At 53.3% G+C, this 19,727-nt stretch overlaps 3 protein-coding genes across 3 annotated transcripts; 2 read left to right on the forward strand and 1 right to left on the reverse strand.

Moving 5' to 3' along the window:
* Positions 1-28: 28 nt before the first annotated feature.
* ISF_03644 (ABC multidrug transporter Mdr1) lies at positions 29-4,045 on the forward strand (the record flags this gene model as incomplete). The annotated part of the gene is made up of 1 exon (XM_018847250.1): positions 29-4,045. The coding sequence occupies one exon, from the start codon at positions 29-31 to the stop codon at positions 4,043-4,045; it is 4,017 nt and encodes a 1,338-aa protein (XP_018705457.1).
* Positions 4,046-8,253: 4,208 nt separating this feature from the next.
* Positions 8,254-9,438, forward strand: ISF_03645 (hypothetical protein; the record flags this gene model as incomplete). Its single annotated transcript, XM_018847251.1, has 2 exons — positions 8,254-8,769; positions 8,842-9,438. The coding sequence occupies 2 exons, from the start codon at positions 8,254-8,256 to the stop codon at positions 9,436-9,438; spliced, it is 1,113 nt and encodes a 370-aa protein (XP_018705458.1).
* Positions 9,439-15,670: 6,232 nt separating this feature from the next.
* On the reverse strand, positions 15,671-16,111 carry ISF_03646 (hypothetical protein; the record flags this gene model as incomplete). The annotated part of the gene is made up of 1 exon (XM_018847252.1): positions 15,671-16,111. One exon carries the CDS (start codon positions 16,109-16,111, stop codon positions 15,671-15,673), a length of 441 nt encoding a protein of 146 aa, XP_018705459.1.
* Positions 16,112-19,727: the final 3,616 nt, after the last annotated feature.

The raw sequence follows: 19,727 nt of genomic DNA on the forward strand, positions 1-19,727 counted from the left end.
GCCTGACCTGCCTCTGCCCTCGCCCTCCATGGCACCACAAATTTCAGAAAAGTCTGGGGAGCCTCGCGAAACTCCTCAGTTTCCTCCCCGATCAGACTCCCTGCCCGTTTCCAGTCATGGCGACTCTTCCGACCCCGAAAACCACCCCCTCGAAAAGGCAGACACCAAGCTCGCGACCCCTCCCAAGACCGCCAACCCCGAGGACCTCTACGCTCACCTCCCAGAACACGAGGCCGAGATTCTCAAAAGACAGGTCGATGTGCCTACCCTCACCAAAGGCGCTGGCGTCCTCTACCGTTATGCTTCTCGCAATGACAAGATTATCATCTTTGTCTCCACCATCTGCGCCATCGCCTCTGGCGCTGCTCTGCCACTCATGACCGTCATCTTCGGAAACCTACAGCGCGTCTTCCGTGAATTCTTCTTCGGAGGCTCGCTCACATATGACGGCTTCGTTGATCAACTCACCACATATGTCCTCTACTTTGTCTACCTCGGCATCGGCGAATTCGTTGTCACTTACATTTGCACCGTTGGCTTCATCTACACTGGTGAGCACATTGCTGCCAAGATTCGCGAACACTACCTGCAGGCTTGCATGCGACAAAATATTGGCTACTTTGACAAGCTCGGTGCCGGCGAGGTCACCACCCGCATTACTGCAGACACCAACCTGATCCAAGACGGTCTCTCCGAAAAAGTCTCTCTCACCATTGCCGCCCTTGCCACCTTTGTCACTGCCTTTATCATCGCCTTTATCAATTACTGGAAGCTCACTCTCATCCTCTCCGCCACCGTTTTCGCCCTCGTTCTCAACATTGCCATCGGCTCCAGCTTCATGCTCAAGCACAACAAAGCCTCCCTTGAATCCTATGCCGAAGGTGGCTCCATCGCCGAAGAAGTCTTTAGCTCCATCAGAAATGCGATTGCTTTCGGCACGCAAGAGCGCCTTGCTAAGAAATACGATCAGTACCTGGGCAAGGCCGAGTACTTTGGTTTCCGTGTAAAGAGCGCCATGGCCATCATGGTCGGTGGCATGATGCTCATCCTCTTCCTCAACTACGGTCTGGCTTTTTGGCAGGGAAGCAAGTTCATTGTCGAGGAAATCATCCCCATCAATAAGATTCTTACCATTATGATGTCCGTCATGATTGGTGCTTTCCAGCTCGGCAACGTTGCTCCCAACCTTCAGGCCTTTACCACGGCTGTCGCCGCCGCTGCCAAGATTTTCAACACCATCGACCGCCCCTCTCCTCTCGATCCCTCTACCGAAGACGGCGCAAAGATTGAGAACATCATGGGCAACATTCGCCTCGAGAACATATCTCACATCTACCCCTCCCGCCCCGAGGTTCGTGTCATGTCCAACGTCAGCCTAAGCATCCCCGCCGGCAAAACGACCGCTCTTGTAGGCGCTTCTGGCTCTGGAAAGAGCACTATTGTCGGCCTCGTTGAACGATTCTATTCCCCCGTCCAGGGCACAATCTACCTCGACGGTATTGACATCTCCACTCTCAATCTCAAGTGGCTTCGCCAGCAAATGGCTCTTGTCAGCCAGGAACCTACGCTCTTCGGAACAACCATTTTCAAAAACATTGGTCACGGCCTGATTGGAACGGCTGCTGAGCACGAGACGGAAGAAAAACGACGTGAACTTATCATCGCGGCCGCCAAGATGGCCAATGCCCACGACTTCATTTCCAGCCTGCCCGAAGGTTACGAGACCAACGTCGGGGAGCGCGGCTTCCTCCTCTCCGGCGGCCAGAAGCAGCGTATTGCCATTGCTCGCGCCGTCGTCTCTGACCCTAAGATTCTTCTACTCGACGAGGCCACTTCGGCTCTTGATACCAAGTCTGAAGGCGTTGTCCAGGCTGCCCTGGAAAAGGCTGCCGCTGGTCGAACCACCATCACCATCGCCCATCGCCTCTCCACCATCAAGGATGCCCACAATATTGTCGTCATGTCTGAGGGTAAAATCATTGAGCAAGGTAACCACGATGATCTCATTGAAAAGCGAGGCGCATACTTCAACCTCGTCTCCGCCCAAAACATCGCCGCCGCGGAAGAGCTTACTACCGATGAGCAGGCTCAGCTGGAAGAGGAAGAAATGGCCCTCATTCGTGAGAAGTCTACTAACCGTGCCTCACTCTACGATGCCGACCCCGATGACAATATTGCTGATAAGTTGAACCGGAGCGCGACTCGAAAGTCCGTCTCTAGCATGATTTTGCAGAACAAGGCGACAGGCGATCGTGAGCAAAAGGATAGCCTCGGAACATTGATCAAGCTCATTGCGTCCTTCAACCGCCCCGAATGGAAGCGGATGCTCCTTGGCTGTGTCTTCAGCATCATCTGCGGTGGTGGCAATCCGACCTCTGCCGTCTTCTTCGCCAAGGAGATCACTACGCTCTCCGTACCCATCACTCCCGCGAATCGTGGCCAGGTTAAGCACGACTCGGACTTTTGGAGCGCCATGTTCGTCATGCTGGCCTTTGCACAATTCATCGCGTTTAGTATTCAAGGTGTGGCTTTCGCCATGTGCTCGGAGCGCCTCGTCCATCGTGTTCGCGACCGCGCATTCCGATCCATGCTTCGCCAGGATGTTGCCTTTTTTGACCGTGAGGAGAATACTGCCGGTGCTCTGACCTCGTTCCTCTCCACTGAGACCACGCACGTTGCTGGCATTAGCGGCGTAACGCTGGGCACGATCCTACTGACGGCTACTACGTTGATTGCCGCCTGTACCGTCTCTCTCGCTATTGGATGGAAGCTCTCGCTAGTCTGCATCTCGACTATCCCTGTTCTTCTTGGATGTGGTTTTTTCCGCTTCTGGCTCCTTGCCCACTTCCAGCGTCGATCCAAAGCCGCGTACTCTTCGTCTGCTTCGTATGCGTCGGAAGCCATCTCCGCTATCCGCACCGTCGCGTCGCTCACGCGCGAGGATGACGTGCTGGCCATTTACCAAGAGTCTCTCGCCGCACAGCAGCGCCGCAGTCTCATTTCGGTCGCCAAGTCCAGCGCTCTCTACGCTGCCTCTCAGTCGCTTGTCTTTCTCTGCCTTGCTCTTGGTTTCTGGTATGGAGGTACTCTCATCGGCAAGCGTGAGTACAGCATGTTTCAGTTCTTCCTGTGCTTCATGTCCATCATCTTCGGTGCCCAGTCCGCAGGCACCGTCTTCTCCTTCGCCCCGGACATGGGCAAGGCCCACGGTGCTGCTCAGGAGCTCAAGACTCTGTTTGATCGCAAGCCCGCCATTGACACATGGTCTGACGAGGGCGAGCCCGTCACCGAGGTTGAAGGCACTCTGGAGTTTCGCGATGTTCACTTTCGCTACCCCACTCGCCCTGAACAACCCGTCCTGCGTGGCCTCAACCTGACTGTGCGCCCCGGTCAGTACATTGCTCTTGTCGGTGCTTCTGGCTGTGGTAAGAGTACCACGATCTCGCTCCTTGAGCGGTTCTACGATCCACTTGCTGGCGGTGTTTATGTCGACGGTAAAGAAATCAGCACCCTCAACATCAACGACTACAGATCGTTTATTGCTCTCGTCAGTCAAGAGCCTACTCTGTACCAGGGTAGCATCAAGGAGAACATTCTTCTAGGCACAAGCCGTGAAGACGTAACGGACGCTGAGCTGGAGCATGTGTGCCGTGAAGCCAACATCTACGACTTTATCGTGTCGCTGCCCGAAGGGTTTAACACGACTGTGGGAAGCAAAGGCGCTCTACTGTCTGGTGGCCAGAAGCAGCGTGTTGCTATCGCCCGTGCGCTGATTCGCGACCCCAAGATTCTGCTGCTCGATGAGGCAACATCGGCGCTCGACTCGGAGTCTGAGAAGGTTGTGCAGGCTGCGTTGGACAAGGCTGCCAAGGGTCGCACGACGGTTGCGGTGGCGCACCGTTTGAGTACCATTCAAAAGGCAGATATTATCTACGTGTTTGACCAGGGCCGCATTGTTGAACAGGGCACACACTCGGAGCTGATGCGTAAGAATGGTCGTTACGCAGAGCTTGTCAACCTGCAAAGTCTTGCCAAGCACGGTTAAGGCGCTTCCGGTGCTTGCCGGCTCATCTTCGTTGCATATTTTGGCGTTTTGTCATTTAGGAGTCACATGGATTAGAACATGGGCGATGCCATGAGTGTCATTCTGGGTCCAGGCATATAAAAATCAGTGCGTGCATATGGGATTTTTTTGGGTTTTGGATACTTGTCATATACTTTACTCTTTACGACTGCCGAACATTCTGAATTCCTCTCAATAGTACAAAATGTATGACTTTGAATGCTTACCTGTACTTGGCCGTTGTGCGAGCCTAATGGTAGCCTTGGATATACTTGCAGTGCTCCTTGGCGGCTTGCGTCATGAAAGGGTACATGCATGACGGGAGGACTAGACATGGACTATTATGAAGCCGGATAGCCGGACACGGCAACGGACAAACGGCAAGCCAAGAAAAATGATGAAACACCGAGGCGATTCTTTTTCTTCTCTTTAAAATAGCGCCGCACGGAGCGAGGAAGCCGAGTTGGGTGAAACACGTCGCCGTGGCCGTGCGGCAACCGACGGGAAGAAAATGTGAGAAATACTGAAAAAAAAAGAAGCCCAAGAAAATAGGCAAAAAAGAAAAAAAGAAAAGGCAAGTGAAGGAAAGATGATGAATTTCCTCGGATCTGATCGGCCCTTTCGAATGATTTGATACTTGCAACGGCGTTCACCTGAGACTGGGACACTGGGGGCTTGAAGGCTGCCGTGGCTGGTTATACGAGATGGAGAGAAGAATACCATGTGATAGAGTGACATTTGTCCTAGAGGAAAGTACCGGAGAAGTAATATCACTGCATGGTGCTATATTTGCTCATACCTTGGGCAGTAACAAAAAAACACTTGCGTCGAATGCTGGCTGATGCAGTTGCGCCAGGGCTCTTGTTTGGTAGATGTAGTCAGCCACTAGGATCTAGTCTGGCGAACTACGCGACCGACCAGACGAAGAAGCGAAAGGAAAGGAAGGAGGGGGATCTGCCGGGTCGAGGAGATAAGAATTAATTAACACAAATTAATGCTGCGAGAATAATATTATGCGGGAATACTGATTACGGGAATGCGTGTGTGTGGACTGCCGATGCAGGTACGGACATGGGGTGGGGGAAGCGGCTGGAGAGGAGACAGTACGGAATATGTAGGCATATAATGACAGTGAAGCAGAAGTGATGAAGTTTATCATTGTCATTTTCATTTTCATGTTGTCCTTCTACGAGAGAGGATGCAGAGAGGTCAAACTTGCAGGCAGCATCATGGCTCAATTTCATGACTAGCTAGCAGGGGGGGCTTCTCGTGGGTGGAAATGAACAAAGAGGAGACGCCTCATCGATCGCACCACCGAGGCCAAGAGTAAAAGAGTTAGAAGGGGGATCCAGAATAAGGAAATGAAAGTAGAGGGCGCTGGGTGGTTGAGCCGCCTCGACCCAGTTTTGAGCTTGGACGTTGAAAAGTGACCGGGTTGCTTCAACAAGACAAGAGCCTTTTTGCTGTAGAAAAGCTTAAACCGATCGTTGGTAGCTACCGCAAGTCAATGCCAGAGAAGATGTACATACGAAAAAGTTGCGGGCGGGTTCCTGCTTTTCGTGGATCGGGCTGCTGGTCAAGGTTTTGTTTGTATTCATGGCCCCCAACAAGCGGAAAGGGGGAAAGCCCGAGAGAAGCCATGGCACGGCTGGGCTGGACGGGCTTTATTATCGGCCGGGTCTAGAACATCGAGGGCCCTTCACGCGCGGCGTAGGCAAGCCGTAAGGAGGAGAGGGGAGGCGGATATCAATAAATAGTTGCTGGTAGGCGGAATGGGCTGCTGCATGCACCAAGCAAGTGCAGCACTGTGGTGTATTATTAGTATTATTAGTATATTACATTGTACGTATGCGCAGACAAGCCGAAGCCACGACGGAGACGGCGGGCGACGTCCTGTCAAACTCGTCCAGGCCGGCAAGATGCAGAGGTCAAATAAAGGGATGGATGGCTGAAGAGATGGGTGGCAGCAGCAGTGAAGAAACGCCATCAATCTGCGGTGTCTCCGTCTGCTCATCGGAGATCTGGCACTCTTGTTCTGCCATTGGCCTCGTTGAACAAAGTTGACCACACCTCTTGCTCTGCTCTTCCCCTGCTTCTTTGCCCACGTTTTCTCCTCTGAACAAGGATTCTGGCTTCTGATTCAGGAAACCCCCATTTCCGATAACTAATAAATATTGGGCGGCGAGCGATGGGGACCAGCCAGCAGAGAGGGGGGGTTGTTAATATGTGTTTTTCAGCTTGGTCCACCCCAAGGGGATGTCTTCGCCTGTCTGTTGCCTGCCTGTCTGGCTTGCTGTTGATGCATTCCTTCTTGTCTGAAAAAGTTTATTAATAGTGAGTGAGTGTTAGTGGATCGACACCGAACCCAGAAGCTTTTTCGTGCATCTTTCCTTTCTCTTCCGTAGGTAAAACTCAACGGCGTCGCTGTCTCACCGAGGCCACAGCTCTAGTTTATTTTTAAACAGTCCAGCCCGACGAACGGTGTACCTGAAGGAAGGCTGACAGCTCACAGTTGACGCGTACGAAGTACCTAATAAGGAAGACCTGGCGGAGCGCCATCGGCAGCATCTCTGATGCCAGAGCCTCGTTCGCCATGCCTTCGGACAGATTGTTGGAGCCACCCAGCCGCCGCCATGTTCCTGCCGCCAAGACCACTCGCCTTTGGAAGATCATATATTACAGAAAATCACGAATCGTAATGTTTGTAGAACCACCTTCCCTCGGGGATCCCCCCTGTTAATGGACAAGAAGACAACAATCCAATTGGGGCTCGCCAACCAGACACAGGCAACGACTGGGGTAAACGGTAAACTGTGTTCGAGGTCCCAGTCTGGAAAGAGCATCCAAGTCTGCTAAAAGTGACGCTAGACAACCCAGCTCAAATGCAAAACCACTGGCTGGATGGAGCCCTCGTTTTCCTTTTCTTCTCTGTTCGCTGCGACATCCAGCCGTTTGCCCCTTGTCATCTTGTTGCTGCGCTCTGTTGCTTGCTGCCGGCCTTCCTCGCAGTGTCAAGTTCTGTCTTGTTGTTCCCCAGCCTTGAAGAAACCCACGATATCACAAAATAAACAACCCGGCTCTTATCTCAGTAAGCAAATCCTTGTCACGCCATCCATCTTTTTTTTTTTTTTTTTTTTTTTTTTTTTTTTTTTTTTTTTTCGAGCGCCGCCGCCGCCGCCGCCGCCGCCAGCCCACCCACCGCATACTACTTACCCCCTCTGCATCCTTGTCGCGGTCAACAGGGACCCCAGCTGCAGCTTGCATTTATTAACTAGTTATTGATGAACTGGTAGAAAAGGGAAAGGCACAACGGAACCGCCTGGGCTGGAAAACGAGCTTGAATTTGGCTGCTGGGCTGGACTTTTCTCACCTTTCGACCCAGCCGTTGCGCTCGACAGCTTCACCACCCGTCCATCCATCCCTCACCACCACGCTCGTTGAAAACTCCCACTTCGCATCTATCCAACTGTCGCCATTCTTTCTTTCATCAATCATCAAAATTTGTAGCATCAATATACGGTACTCGCAAACTCGAGTTTGTCGCCTTTTATCTCTTTGCTTTTATTCGCAGATGCTTTGACACTCCTGTCTCGACCGCACCAACGGCCGCCCTGCAGCTAACGCACTCGAGATACCGCCAGCGTTTGAGCTTACCTGGTCGACGCAAGCTCGTTCTTCATCTGCTCTCCTCCCGTGCACGCGCCGCCCACTGCTCCAGTCGACAGGGAAGGCAAGCGAGAGGAAGGAATTTCTAGTTGAATCTGTTTTCCCTCTCTTTTCGACAAAGCTACGCTGGCCTCAATCCTCGTTCGACCAGCCCCCGGCCAGGTGGCTTCGAGACCAACGCCCAAGGTTGCTGTCCGCCGCATTGGGACCCAACACTCAACAGACTGCAGACGAACAACACCGACAACTACACAACACACAACTCGGCGAGGGCACGTCGACCTCCCGTCGATATGGCGAGTCAGGTCTCACAGTCCTCCGCAACTGCTAGTTGCCACTGTTCGACTACGACGACGACGACGACGACGATGCGCACAGCCCAGTGCTGCTGCTGTCGCCGTTCTCCTCCCCTACGCCGCCGCTGCCGCCGCTGCCGCCGCTGCCCATCCGGGCGTACCACATCGTCCCCAGCCTCCTCGACATGCTCATCTGCGTCGCACGACCGACCGTCAGCCGCCGCCACCATGTCACTCCGAGCCGGTCTTTTGGCTGTCCTCGTCGCCGGCACCGTCGCCAACCAGCCACTACCCGCTGTCGTCGCCCCTGTGCCGGCTTCCGCGCCGACAATACCCTCCTGGACGGCCGACCTAGAGCGGGATCTGCAACGGGTTCCCGATGATCTACACACCGCCGACGCGGCCCCGATGACCGTCACGCACTTCACGAGGCAGCTGGACCTCGTCAGGCGGGATCCTAACGCTGTTATCGAAGTCCGAGGCACTGCCGTTGAGGCTCGCGGCGATGCTGTCCCCGCTGAGCCAGCAGGGGGCTCAAGCGATTCCTCGACATCCTCATCTTCTACTGCTTCTGCGTCTTCCTCAGACGCCACCACATCGGCGCTACCATTGCCCTTCGACAGCGCCCCATCCTCCATCTTCAAGAGCACCAGAAGCACAAATGACGCCTGCCCGAACTTCATGCAGAAGCTCCTCGACGACCCGACCTTTAAAAAGTGCTATCCCCTCTCCATGATGCTCCGAGTACGTCTTCTCCTTGTTCAACCTATATCCCCTCGCCTTACTCGGCCTTGAAAACTAACTCGCCTCCTGCAGACATCGACATCCTTCTTCCAAGCCTCCAAGCAGCTCGTCAGCATCGTCCGCGTCCTCGATGCAACTTGCGCGCCCGACGTCACCCAGTGCGACACCTTTCTCACCCAAGCCGCCAAGAACCTGCTCGATTCGGCCAATTGCAAGAAGGAGTACGATGCAAACCAGCTCCAGGTCACCGAGGCCTTTCGCGGCCTGCGCGCCTACCGCGTGCTACGCGCCGTTGGCTGCCTGCACGACCCAACTACCCAGGGGTACTGCTTCGCCGCCGCCGTCACCAACATCACCAACCCGAGCGACGTTTTCTTCTACTCGATGCCGCTCGGCCTGCCACTGCCTGGCGGTGTAACACCATCCTGCGGCGCGTGCACGGCCCGCACCATGGCAGTGTTTCACGCTGCCACGGCGGACCGCGCGCACCCTATTTCGGGGACCTACAGCAACGCCGCGCAGCAGGTCAATACTATCTGCGGGCCCGGCTTCGTCAACGACACGGCCACGTCGGGTGCAGGGCGCAATGTTGCCGCGCCTGGCTTGGCGACGACGGTCGCGACGGTCGCCTTTGCGACAGTCTTGACCTTGACCGCTATGGCCTGGTAGAAGCAGAACAGCAAGAAGAAATGCTCTCGTCAGTTGGGGGCACATCTTCAACTGCTGGCTGTCGCCTCGAGCACTGCGTACCGTTATTATGGGGAGCTGTTTGCCAGCTTCCCTCCACTTATCCCGACCATGTATACCCTACTTTTGACATCTACGCAATGTACAAGTGCATCTTATCTAGGTGACCGGTTTTCGCCACCGTTTTCATCTCATACACAATCTACAAACTACCTGCCTCTTTTTGTATAAATTTCCGATTTTTGCGACGCGCACCTCGACTGCAAAGACATTTCTGCCCTTGCTGGTTTTCTTTCCCTCACTTTCACCCACACATGGCGGTTAAGACGACATAATATTTATTGCTGTTTCTTCTTGGTTTTGTTCTTTGTTATGATTTATACACAGGGAGTCGAAAATCCCAGTCTTCTATTCTTGTTGTCAAATGTGGCCTTGTCTGTTTGGCATTGTCGGGCATTGCATTGGCTAAGTTCTTCACGAAAGCAGGGCAAACCCAGTCCCTCACAACCCGTTTCACACTTTTGGATTTATATCTCTTTTATTACTGATAGTAGAGCAATGACATGACTTTAATTTTTCCACTTGGCTGCAATTGTCTTCGTTTTTCATTCTCGTGTTTTTGGAAATGCAGCTTGTTTTTGGTACTTTTGCTTGTTGTACTTCGCACATCCTCGCCTTTCCAGGCAAGTCAGGTGGCTGACTTTGTGAACTTAATCGTGCCACCGCAGACGCACCTCAGCGCCATCCGGAGAGAACGTCCGAGACACTCCAAATCTACACACGCGAGAAGAGTGTACGCAACGGCACGAAGGTGTAGTACCAAATGCCTGTTTGTGTGATATCACCATGCCCCTCTCCCATGCCCCGTCACATACGCATGACACTTGATGACCAATCTCGCCTGTCCTGGTTTTCGCCTTTGCATCGGACGTTTTTCAGTTCTGTTTTGCCTTTGTGCACCCTGCTGGGTAGAAACAGCGGCAGGTATCAGCCACTCACCGTTGTTTCCTGTGTGTCTTATCGACATTCCTCGTTTACTGACGCTGAGGCACCTTGCGATGTGTGTCTTGGGCTGGTCGTGGCTGACGTTCCTGCTTTTTGACAGCATGCTTATCAATTCTGGCTGCTTGAGATCTCGCGAGCTGTTCAGAAGGTTGCGAACTGCAGATGGACAAGCCATGGATGGTAACCCGAGCTTCGGCTAGTGACATGCTACCCCGGTGTTTCGGGTAACTGAGAGTGATAAAGCCAAGCCGTCTGTTTCTCACATATCCCGATTTCCCGTTGCAGCGACGCAGATTATAACGATCCACGTGTGATGCCAGAGCTGCCAATTGGGCGTACCGAGCTGCTCTTTCGGAATGCACAGTTCAAATATTCTCTTGCCGTTCTGCGCGAAGACCACCGCTAAGCGCCACAGCTGTAACTGTTAACACAGCCCGCAACTTATCTCGGACATTATAAGTTAATGTACGGCGCGTTGCTGTATAGGGGGTGGGGATGCGAGGCCTTATCACCCAAGCCATGTCTGACTTCCACGAGCCAGCGACAAACAAAAGGAAGTTCGCCAGCTCCAAAGTCTGGCGAGGTGCGACGCAGGCTTACACCGTCGTGCGGTATGAGGATAGCATCTGTGAAGTGCGTATAATTGTCAGGCAAGATCTGCAGAGTTTTACGGCATCAGCAGTGCGCCGACGGTCAAGTGCAGCACATTTTGGTCACAAACAACAATCGAAGAGCAAGTTCACCTCAAGTTTTAGAGGAAGACGAGGGATGGGGTCTGTAGGAGCGGTTAGTGTGGCTGCCGAGGCTGTTTGTCCGCCGTCGGGCTGTAAGACATGGCATGCATGTCCAACGACTAGAAGCGGTGCGTGGCTCGCCGATCACGCCGGTGGACTTGTGACAATTGACGCAGCAGCACTTGGCAGGGCGAGGGCAAAGAGGAAGGGAGAAAGGCCAGGGCTCGACCGCTTTCCCGGGTCGCCTAGCTGGGTGCCCATGTTCCAGAGGTCAAGAGTCCGTGGAGAGATGTAGGTCTGCAACAAAATGACGTGCGGCTTTGCCTCAGGATGTGGACGTCTCGTGCCGTGCCGTGTGTGATGATGCTCATTCGGGGATCGCTGCCGGGTTGAGCGGTTTCCTGGTCTGAAAGCAGGAAGTGTGCTGCTGGTCCTTTGCTCCCTCCTCCACAGTACAGTGGGTTTGGCTTGCATTGCAGTTGAATGAACCCACCATCTGGGCGGGATGAGGAGGAGGGGAGAAGGGCTGCCTGGGGCTCTCCGTGAATAAGTTCAAGCCAAACTGTTCGGTGTGCGGGCCAGCCACAGCCGGCATCGTATGCAGGCCAATCCAAGAGGACAGGCTCGATGGTGTCTGGGTTTGCGCAAATGGGGGTTAGTCGTTGAGGCAGAGGCAGAGGCAGAGGCAGAGGCAGAGAGGGCAGCGGGCAGCAGCACCGGATGAGTTAAACGACGATGATGTGACGGCTTGGCGTGCATATGGACTCAGCAGAGCAGGCTTTGGCAATTGGCGAATTGGCGAATTGACTTTTGGGTTGCAGGGTTGTCAAGGACGGGAGGCGTTGAGCATTGAGCGCCAGCCCGGACCGTTGAGCTGGGAATTTCATCAGCTGATCAGCCAGCCTAGTCCCGCCTGGCTGGGGAAAAACTGCGGGCGCCGCTTCCTTGTACTGGATTGACGGGCTGACTGGGTACTACAAGCTCCTGCCCTAGTTAGTAAATATTTTCCTCCGAACCGATGTTCCCATGAACTACACAAGAGGCAGGTGCCGTTGAACCCATTGAACCCCCACGCCCCTGCCGCAAATAACTACCTGAATTAACCATCACAAGACAAATATCAAGTTTGCCAGAGTCTCGTCACATGCCCTTGTATTATCACCCTGGTCACAACGTAGGCAGGCTTGCTCCGTTGGTTGGTGGACTGGTTGGTTGGTTCGTTTGCAGAGGGGCTGATCCTTTCACCCTTGCACCTGTCCCCTCCAATTCATTCGCCATAACTAGTTACTAACTACATCCTGGTCAACGTTGCGATTATCAAGTTGAGCCAAGCAACAGCCTCGAGCACTGCGCCCATTCATCACCGAGATAGCTCTAAAACTAGCTCCGGCCAGCTCCCATACAGGTGGCTCCAGGCTCCAGCTTCACCGGACCGCCGCCCTTCCGCCCAAGACATGCCCCAGTCTGCGAGACCTCGTCTTTTGCATCCTCATGGCTCTCAACTCTAGTATCCAGCCTTCAGTCGCCAATAGATACTTCCTCGTGTCTCGGTAAAAGAACCGCTCCCCAACTGAGAGACGCACAATGCCTCTCCAAGATGCGTCAAACGCACCATGCCGGTGGTCCATAGAACAACTCGCGGATCGGACGCTCTCGGTACGACAAGTTTGAGGTGGTTGAGTGGTCCAGACTGTTCCAACCGAAAGCTTGTACAAAACAAAGCAACATACTTACAGCATTCGATTCTGGTCCGAATATACCACTAGTCGCTTGCCACCACCTTGCTGGGGTCTCTCGGTTTGGTGTGGGACGGCCGGAGATGGCGTGCCCAGTGCCACATTTGCTCAATGAACCCCGGACTAATAATATCCAGGTTACATACATACCTCCCCAGTGGACAAGCTACAGATCCTCTGTGACCGCGCATTGCAAGTATCATCAGTACCACTGGGCCGGGCCGCTGACCGAGTTGAGCCTCCATCTAGTATTCGGTCTCGTCCCCTGCCTCTGCCTTGCATCCAACACTGCTTAGGCGCCGTCGCTTATCCAAGATGATCTGTCCATCCTATCAGTGCTACTCTCTTGCGTGACTGCCGCCTCCCCACCTGACGCCGAGCTTTTGCATCCCCTGTCCAAACTACGCTGAGCTCGCCTGACCAGAGGCCACCACAGAGGCACACTTCTCACCGAGTTCTACTGCTACACTCTGCCACCATCCCAAGACCCAATCCCGGCAGGCCCCTGAGTGTTCCATTGCTAGCGCTCTCAGGTTGTGCGAGCAAAGTACCAGGATGCACCCAAGCGCCAGGACAAGCCGGATTTCTAATATCGCCTGTCTGTGACGGCACTTCAGCATCTGTTTCACAGCCACGAGCGGCGTTGCCAGCTTCGTTTCGCCCTGCCTCCCAATTCGGACCGCGCCGCACACTGACTTCCAGACGTGGAATGCCCCATGGCCTTGTGTCCAGAACCGGCCATAGGCAATCTGAGTCGCCTGCGGGCCTGACAGATCCCGCGCTGCGCAGCACCAGGTGCGTTGACGTCACCCTTGGGTAGCTGTAGCTGGGCACAGTAGCTCTCACACTCACTGCCAGCGATACGCTACCAGTATTTTGTTGCAATGGGGGCGCTGGGGCGGCGGATTCCCCAGCCAGATTGGCCCTGCCGCCTGTCAAGGGATCCATGAATCGCCGTTGCCTCAAGATCAACGGGTCTGGGACCCGTCTAAATTTCCCGCTGAGGATGAGAAGAAGGCTGCCAAACAACAGACCATACAGACCATAGAGCCTACAACTCACGCCAGGATTTTCCCACCCCGTTGTCAATGAAGGACATTCTTCTGTGTGTGCTTGATTCTACAGCACACACGCCTCTCACAAGCACATAAACACGTACTACACGCAACAAGCAATTGCCCCGTTCAAGAGGCTCTCTACGGGGTCACCATCAAGCATACTTTTCCGGATGGCGGCGGCCCTTTTCCAGGCGGGTCTGGCAGCCCGGCCTCAGGCCGGACGGACACCAAGTTGGCTGGCTAGTTACTGGCTCCCTTTCCGGACAAGGATGCTATTAATGGACAAATGAGATCTGTCACTTCTGGCCGACCTACCTACGGACAACTCGTGTTCTACTGCGACGAGGCGCTGGCTTGGGCCTGGCCCTCAACAAGCCCCTCTAGGCAAATCTGCCATGCAACCGCAACCGCTCGAGGCACAAGCCATTGCCTGCTTCTGTAATTGCAACGGCTCCTCCGCAATGGCTTCTCTATTCTTAACGGCTCCCTTTCACCATTGCTACGCGGCTTACTACGCAGCACGTCCTCCCATCGCCTCCCATTCCATACCCTGCCGACAGACAACTTATCTTGTGCACCCAAGCCCTGATCGTCGTCAGGCTTTGTCGTCATTCCGCGGCCTCCTGCTCGGGCCACTCACTGGCTACTTGGGCAGCAGCTTCGTTGGAGACACGGTCTAACGTTACTGCAGCTGCTACTTGATGCAGGCAGCCTCATTCTATTAATCTAGCTGCCAGCCCTTTTTCTTTGCCTTTTCAAGTTCATGACCTCACACTTCCTCTGGCCAAACCCGGCCGCGTCCGCCTTGCCAGTCCTGCCGCCACCAAGCTGGCTTTCCACTTGTCTCACAAACTACGCCTCCAACGACGTCTTGTTCCCCGACCAGCACACCTACTACCATATGGTGGACCAGTACTCTACGCTTTTACGCAATCACTTGACTGTTTGAGTGCCTTGACGACCTGTCAGAGACATTTATCTCCCCGAGAATCTGTGAGACGCACGCTAGACAGCAGCCTCCAAACCCTGTCTTTCTTGTGGCTCGTCACCGTCTCAGCCATTCGCACACTTGGTGACGCCTCACTTGCCTCACTCTGGGAGTGAGTGGCCCGCTCCCTCCTCTCTGCCGTTCATTGCCTTCATGTATGTCTTGTTGTGCGCACTAGGAATCCACCTCTAGCTGCACACTCGCACATTCAGTTTTTTTCCCGCACTGGTCCACTGGGCTCTGCTCGTTGTTGCAGGCTTGAATTTGCTTTTGCTGGCGACTGGGGCACCTCAACGCCCGTTGCTTGCTTTGAACCCAGACCAACTCCCCGCACTACCCTGCTCAAGACGGCCACGGCGTTATCGCTCGACGTCTATTGATTCACAGAACAATTTTGCATATAACTACAGCAAACCCTCGTCACTTCTGCTCTATCATATGTTGTGTCTGCACTCAAGATTCCGGTCAACCACATGTCCGCATGCACAGTGGGGGCGACATTCATCTGTTCCTCTTGAACATCCCAAGCAAAGCCGACACATATCACAGCTTGCTTCCAGGCGTCCACCGACAACTCACATGTCCCTCTGACCCCAATCAATATCCCATATTGACATCAACTCCAGAGAAGCAGATCATCGTATGTTGTAGGTCGTCACAGTTGAGCTGGCGCCTGATTATGCGCGCGGGAAGCTATGCAGCCTCATCCGCACAATGACCGGCCATACGACCGACGGCAGCCTCCCCATTTCCAATCTTCAGCATCATCCAATCAGCATCTACCACTGCTTCCGCCGCCGGATAGCCTCCTGGCAGGCGCGCCGAGTTACGCCCATAGCCCGCCGCAAGATCCGCGCTATCATGGTACTCGAACCGTGACGCATCCCATGGCCCCGCCACCTGGATCAGCATATCGCCCTCAACACCCCAGGCATAGCCAAGATCAGTTTCACCAGCAAGATCCGTTTTACCAGCAAGATCAGTTTCACCAGCAATATCCGCCGCAACCTCATGCTCACCACCAAAGTGCATTTGCCGCTCAAGAGCCACAGGCTCCTCAGCAATTCTCCAGAGCACCGGAAACTCAAACCCGTGTGCCACTCCAGACGGCTCACAAAGCAACAACGTCGTCATGGGTACCAAATCTTCTCGGGCAAGATCGTGAACTGAGCCTAGACACCATGGTATTTGGCCTCGACGTACGCCAACAACCACGAGCAGCTCGAGCTTGTGGCTTCGGAGACCGAGACAGGCGGGTCATTGATCCTCCTCCAATTGTGCAGCTCAAATTCGACGGCCCGAGTCTGTCCGAGGAAGAAAAGCGGACGTATCTACGGTTTCCCAGCTATGTGATGAACTGTTCCATCTGGGATGAAACAGGAACTCGAGATGCGTCATACATGCCTGACGAGTACAACCATCAACGTCGACTCATGGGTTCGTTGGTGGGGACGCCTTTTGTTGGAGACGATGACCGAGGCGAAGAAGGCTGTTTCTTCTGCTTTTCTGATCTCTCTTGTCGAACACCCGGGGCGTTCCGACTCAAATTTACGCTCATAATGATTGATCCCGGCCGTGCCTCATCTCTCCGGCACTTTCCCATCCTCGCAGAGGTCACGACGGACATATTCCAAGTCTTTAGCGCCAAAGAATTCCCTGGAATGGTGGCAAGCAGTGCTCTGGCGAAGAAGCTGAAGGAGCAAGGATGCATCATATCAATTAAAAAAGGAAACGACAGAGTACGACGAGGGGGGGATGGCCGATCCGACGACGAAGACGATTGAATCAAGACCCGAAGCCGATGTTGTGCCAACGAGGAAATGGAGTTCGGCGTTGAGTACCTACCTGCTGGTGTATGGCTTACGGGACTAAAATGACTAGGGGAATGGACACAAGAAAGTCAAGCGTGCTGTTGGCCTTGCTGTGAATGACTGGTTGTGATGTTCTGGACTGGTGAGATCTTTGGTTCTATTTTCTTCTACTTTATCTATATACCCCATTTCAGATGCTGCTTATTGAGAATTGCAGAAGCATCGTCGCCTAGCATATTTAGCTCACATACTTTGGAATAACGCTGGACTGGAAGTATACGCTTGGTAAAAAGATTACCCGAAGGCGAAAGTGGCGAGAGCTGTGTTGCATCTGGGTAAATGCCTATTAACTAGTGGGTGATTCGATTTCCCCGGAGTGAGTTTGGCAGTTTGGCTGATGCACCTTGATGAAAAGGCGGCAAGCTGTACTATAAACTCTTTTGAGGCCGTTGCCCTTGATTCACTTTGTCATATCTGGCCGTCTCTGCCAGAGATAGGCACTGTGTTAGAGTCAGTTGGCGCCATGATCTGTAAATGAGGAAGTACGAAGGTTGTCTACCAATATGTAGAGTATTTCATCTTTGGCTCTCTCAAATTCACCCTGTTCATGCTCGGCTGGCGCGCGGCCGCGACAGCGGAATTCGGAGGCAGAAGTGAGGCTGAAGTGCGACATGGGCACACGGAGTGGCCGCGTGATTATTCTAGCCATGGGAGTATTGTCAGAACAAGAAACTCACTTGAATAAAGAGAAGGCGAAGTGTGCATCATTGTGAGCAAGGCCAAGTGGCCAAGGTAAGGAGGAACTTGTTGAGGGCATAGCTGCCATGTAGCGACAGCAAAACGCAGGGCAGCGTAGCAGCTGTTGACGGGAGGGACGATGACCAAAGGGGATTCTAGGCTGGGATGTTCCGAAATGTCGGGGAACATGTTCATTCCGGCCCCGAGGTCTCTTGATTGCAAGTCAAGAATCTGAATCTGGCTGCGTAGGGCAAGGGCCTATGCACGTTTGGGCGATTGCTTTGTTTGGAGAACATATGAGGGGTAAATAGTATGTTGTGCCACCTACGCGGTGTACCAGCCAAGAGGAGGGCATTTGCCAATCAACTGGATATTGCAGGAATGGAAGGTGGTGGTGACGGGATGTTAGGTATTATTAGTACAGAGGGCCCGATTATGATCTGACGGCGGCACGATGTTGACTTGTCAAAATGCAGAGGCTCGTGATTGGACGAGTAGGCGAATAGGACGACTGGTTCCTGTTTCAAAGAAAAACCGGCGGCATGCGGACTTGCATTTTCCGATGTTTTGGTGGATGGTGGGTGTGCACTCTCCAACTATGTAGGTTTGGCTCTGGTGCGATACTGGGAGGGGAGGGGTAGGGACGAGAGCAGTGTACAAACAGGGACGCTACTATCGGTGCAATAATGCCGCATAGTAATCCCTTATTTTTTACTCTCGATTTCATCTCGGGGTTCATTTCCACATGTCCGCGTTGTTGAGGTTGGACAAGGGAAAAACTTGGGCTGAGCAATCCGCAGGCGATGATGGTTAGATTACTTACTGTTTTGGCTGCGCCGCCAGGAACAGGAACGGGAAAAGAGGGAAGGGCGCGGGGGAGTTGGGTAGAGGTTTGATAACGAGGCGTCGGAAGCGGTTTCATATTGCGCTGACGGGAACAAAGAAGAGCGGCTGGATGTGGTGATGGTGGTGATGATGATGGTGGTGATGACAGAGTAGGACAAGGAGGTCTAGGAGCAAGCCATGTTATGGGATAGGATCTGTGAGCTGTTCTGAAATGGGGGAGCGGATGGGGAGAAGAGGATGAGGATCCGGGAGGGCTGAGCCGAAATAAAGATGGTGCTGATGGAGGCTTTTTGGCAAGATGATGGCGGACAGACAGACATGTTAGTGGCAAGAGCCCTTGGCATAGTGGCTGCCCTGCCCGTGAGAATCGTGGAATCGAACAAACAATGGGAGAGAAACAATGGACAGGGTTTGTCGATGTATCTCTTTGTTCTGATTTATCTTGGGCAGAAAGTTAAAAAAAAAAAAAAAAAAACTGGCTTGATTTAGCGTGTTTCATACCCAACGGTCTGGTGTGTGGCTCATCCAAGAATAGGGAACACGAGATGTATGGTGGCAAGGAAATGCCAGGAAAAGATACCAGAGGGGAATAGTGAGAAAGCCAGAGCAAGCCCACCCCTGCCATACATGCCGGTAATATTTGCGCTGATATGTCGATTACCTCTGTGTTTGCTTTTTGGTACCTTTATGCAGCGGCCCAAGAAACGCATAATGCATAAAAGATTGGAAGTTTATGCCGGTCGGTAGGTAGGAAACTCGCACAAGGCGGCAAGATTTTTATGGTTGAATTTTCAGCCCAATGAATATGCAAGCCTATCCCATTCAGCTCACGTCTTTTTCCCGAAACATTAATTCAGGTACAGGAAGGAGGCACGAATTCGATGTTGGACCACCACCACCCAACCAACTTGCGTTGCCCCTGCAGGAGTTTTGGCGCCGGGCCGGATCATCAGTGGACAAGTGGACTAGCTGGCTCGCTGTGGGCGGCAAAACCCTTGTTTCAGATCGGGGCTTTCTTTTGTGCGTGTGTCTGACAAGTTCAAGATGGATATTATTATTACCTGGGTTCGTTTTTTTTTTTTTTTTTTTTTTTTGCGGAGATGTCTTGGATTTCCAATACTTGGCGAACTGCGGCATAAACTGGATTGCGCATTCACTGTGGCTGCTGCTGGCTTGACACGGACCTGGCATCAAGGTTCGAGCGACAACCAAGGAATCTACCCGAAGAACCGGACTGGCGTCAGGTACAATCTATGTACATACATACATACTACATAGCTAGGCGCGATGAAGCTAAATCCCGACTAACCTCCCCTTTCTGGTAGGTCTGGGCTCTGCAGGTCAGCGCTGTCGCA

Source organism: Cordyceps fumosorosea, assembly GCF_001636725.1.
Source record: "Cordyceps fumosorosea ARSEF 2679 chromosome Unknown scaffold_7, whole genome shotgun sequence".
NCBI classification, from domain to species: domain Eukaryota; kingdom Fungi; phylum Ascomycota; class Sordariomycetes; order Hypocreales; family Cordycipitaceae; genus Cordyceps; species Cordyceps fumosorosea.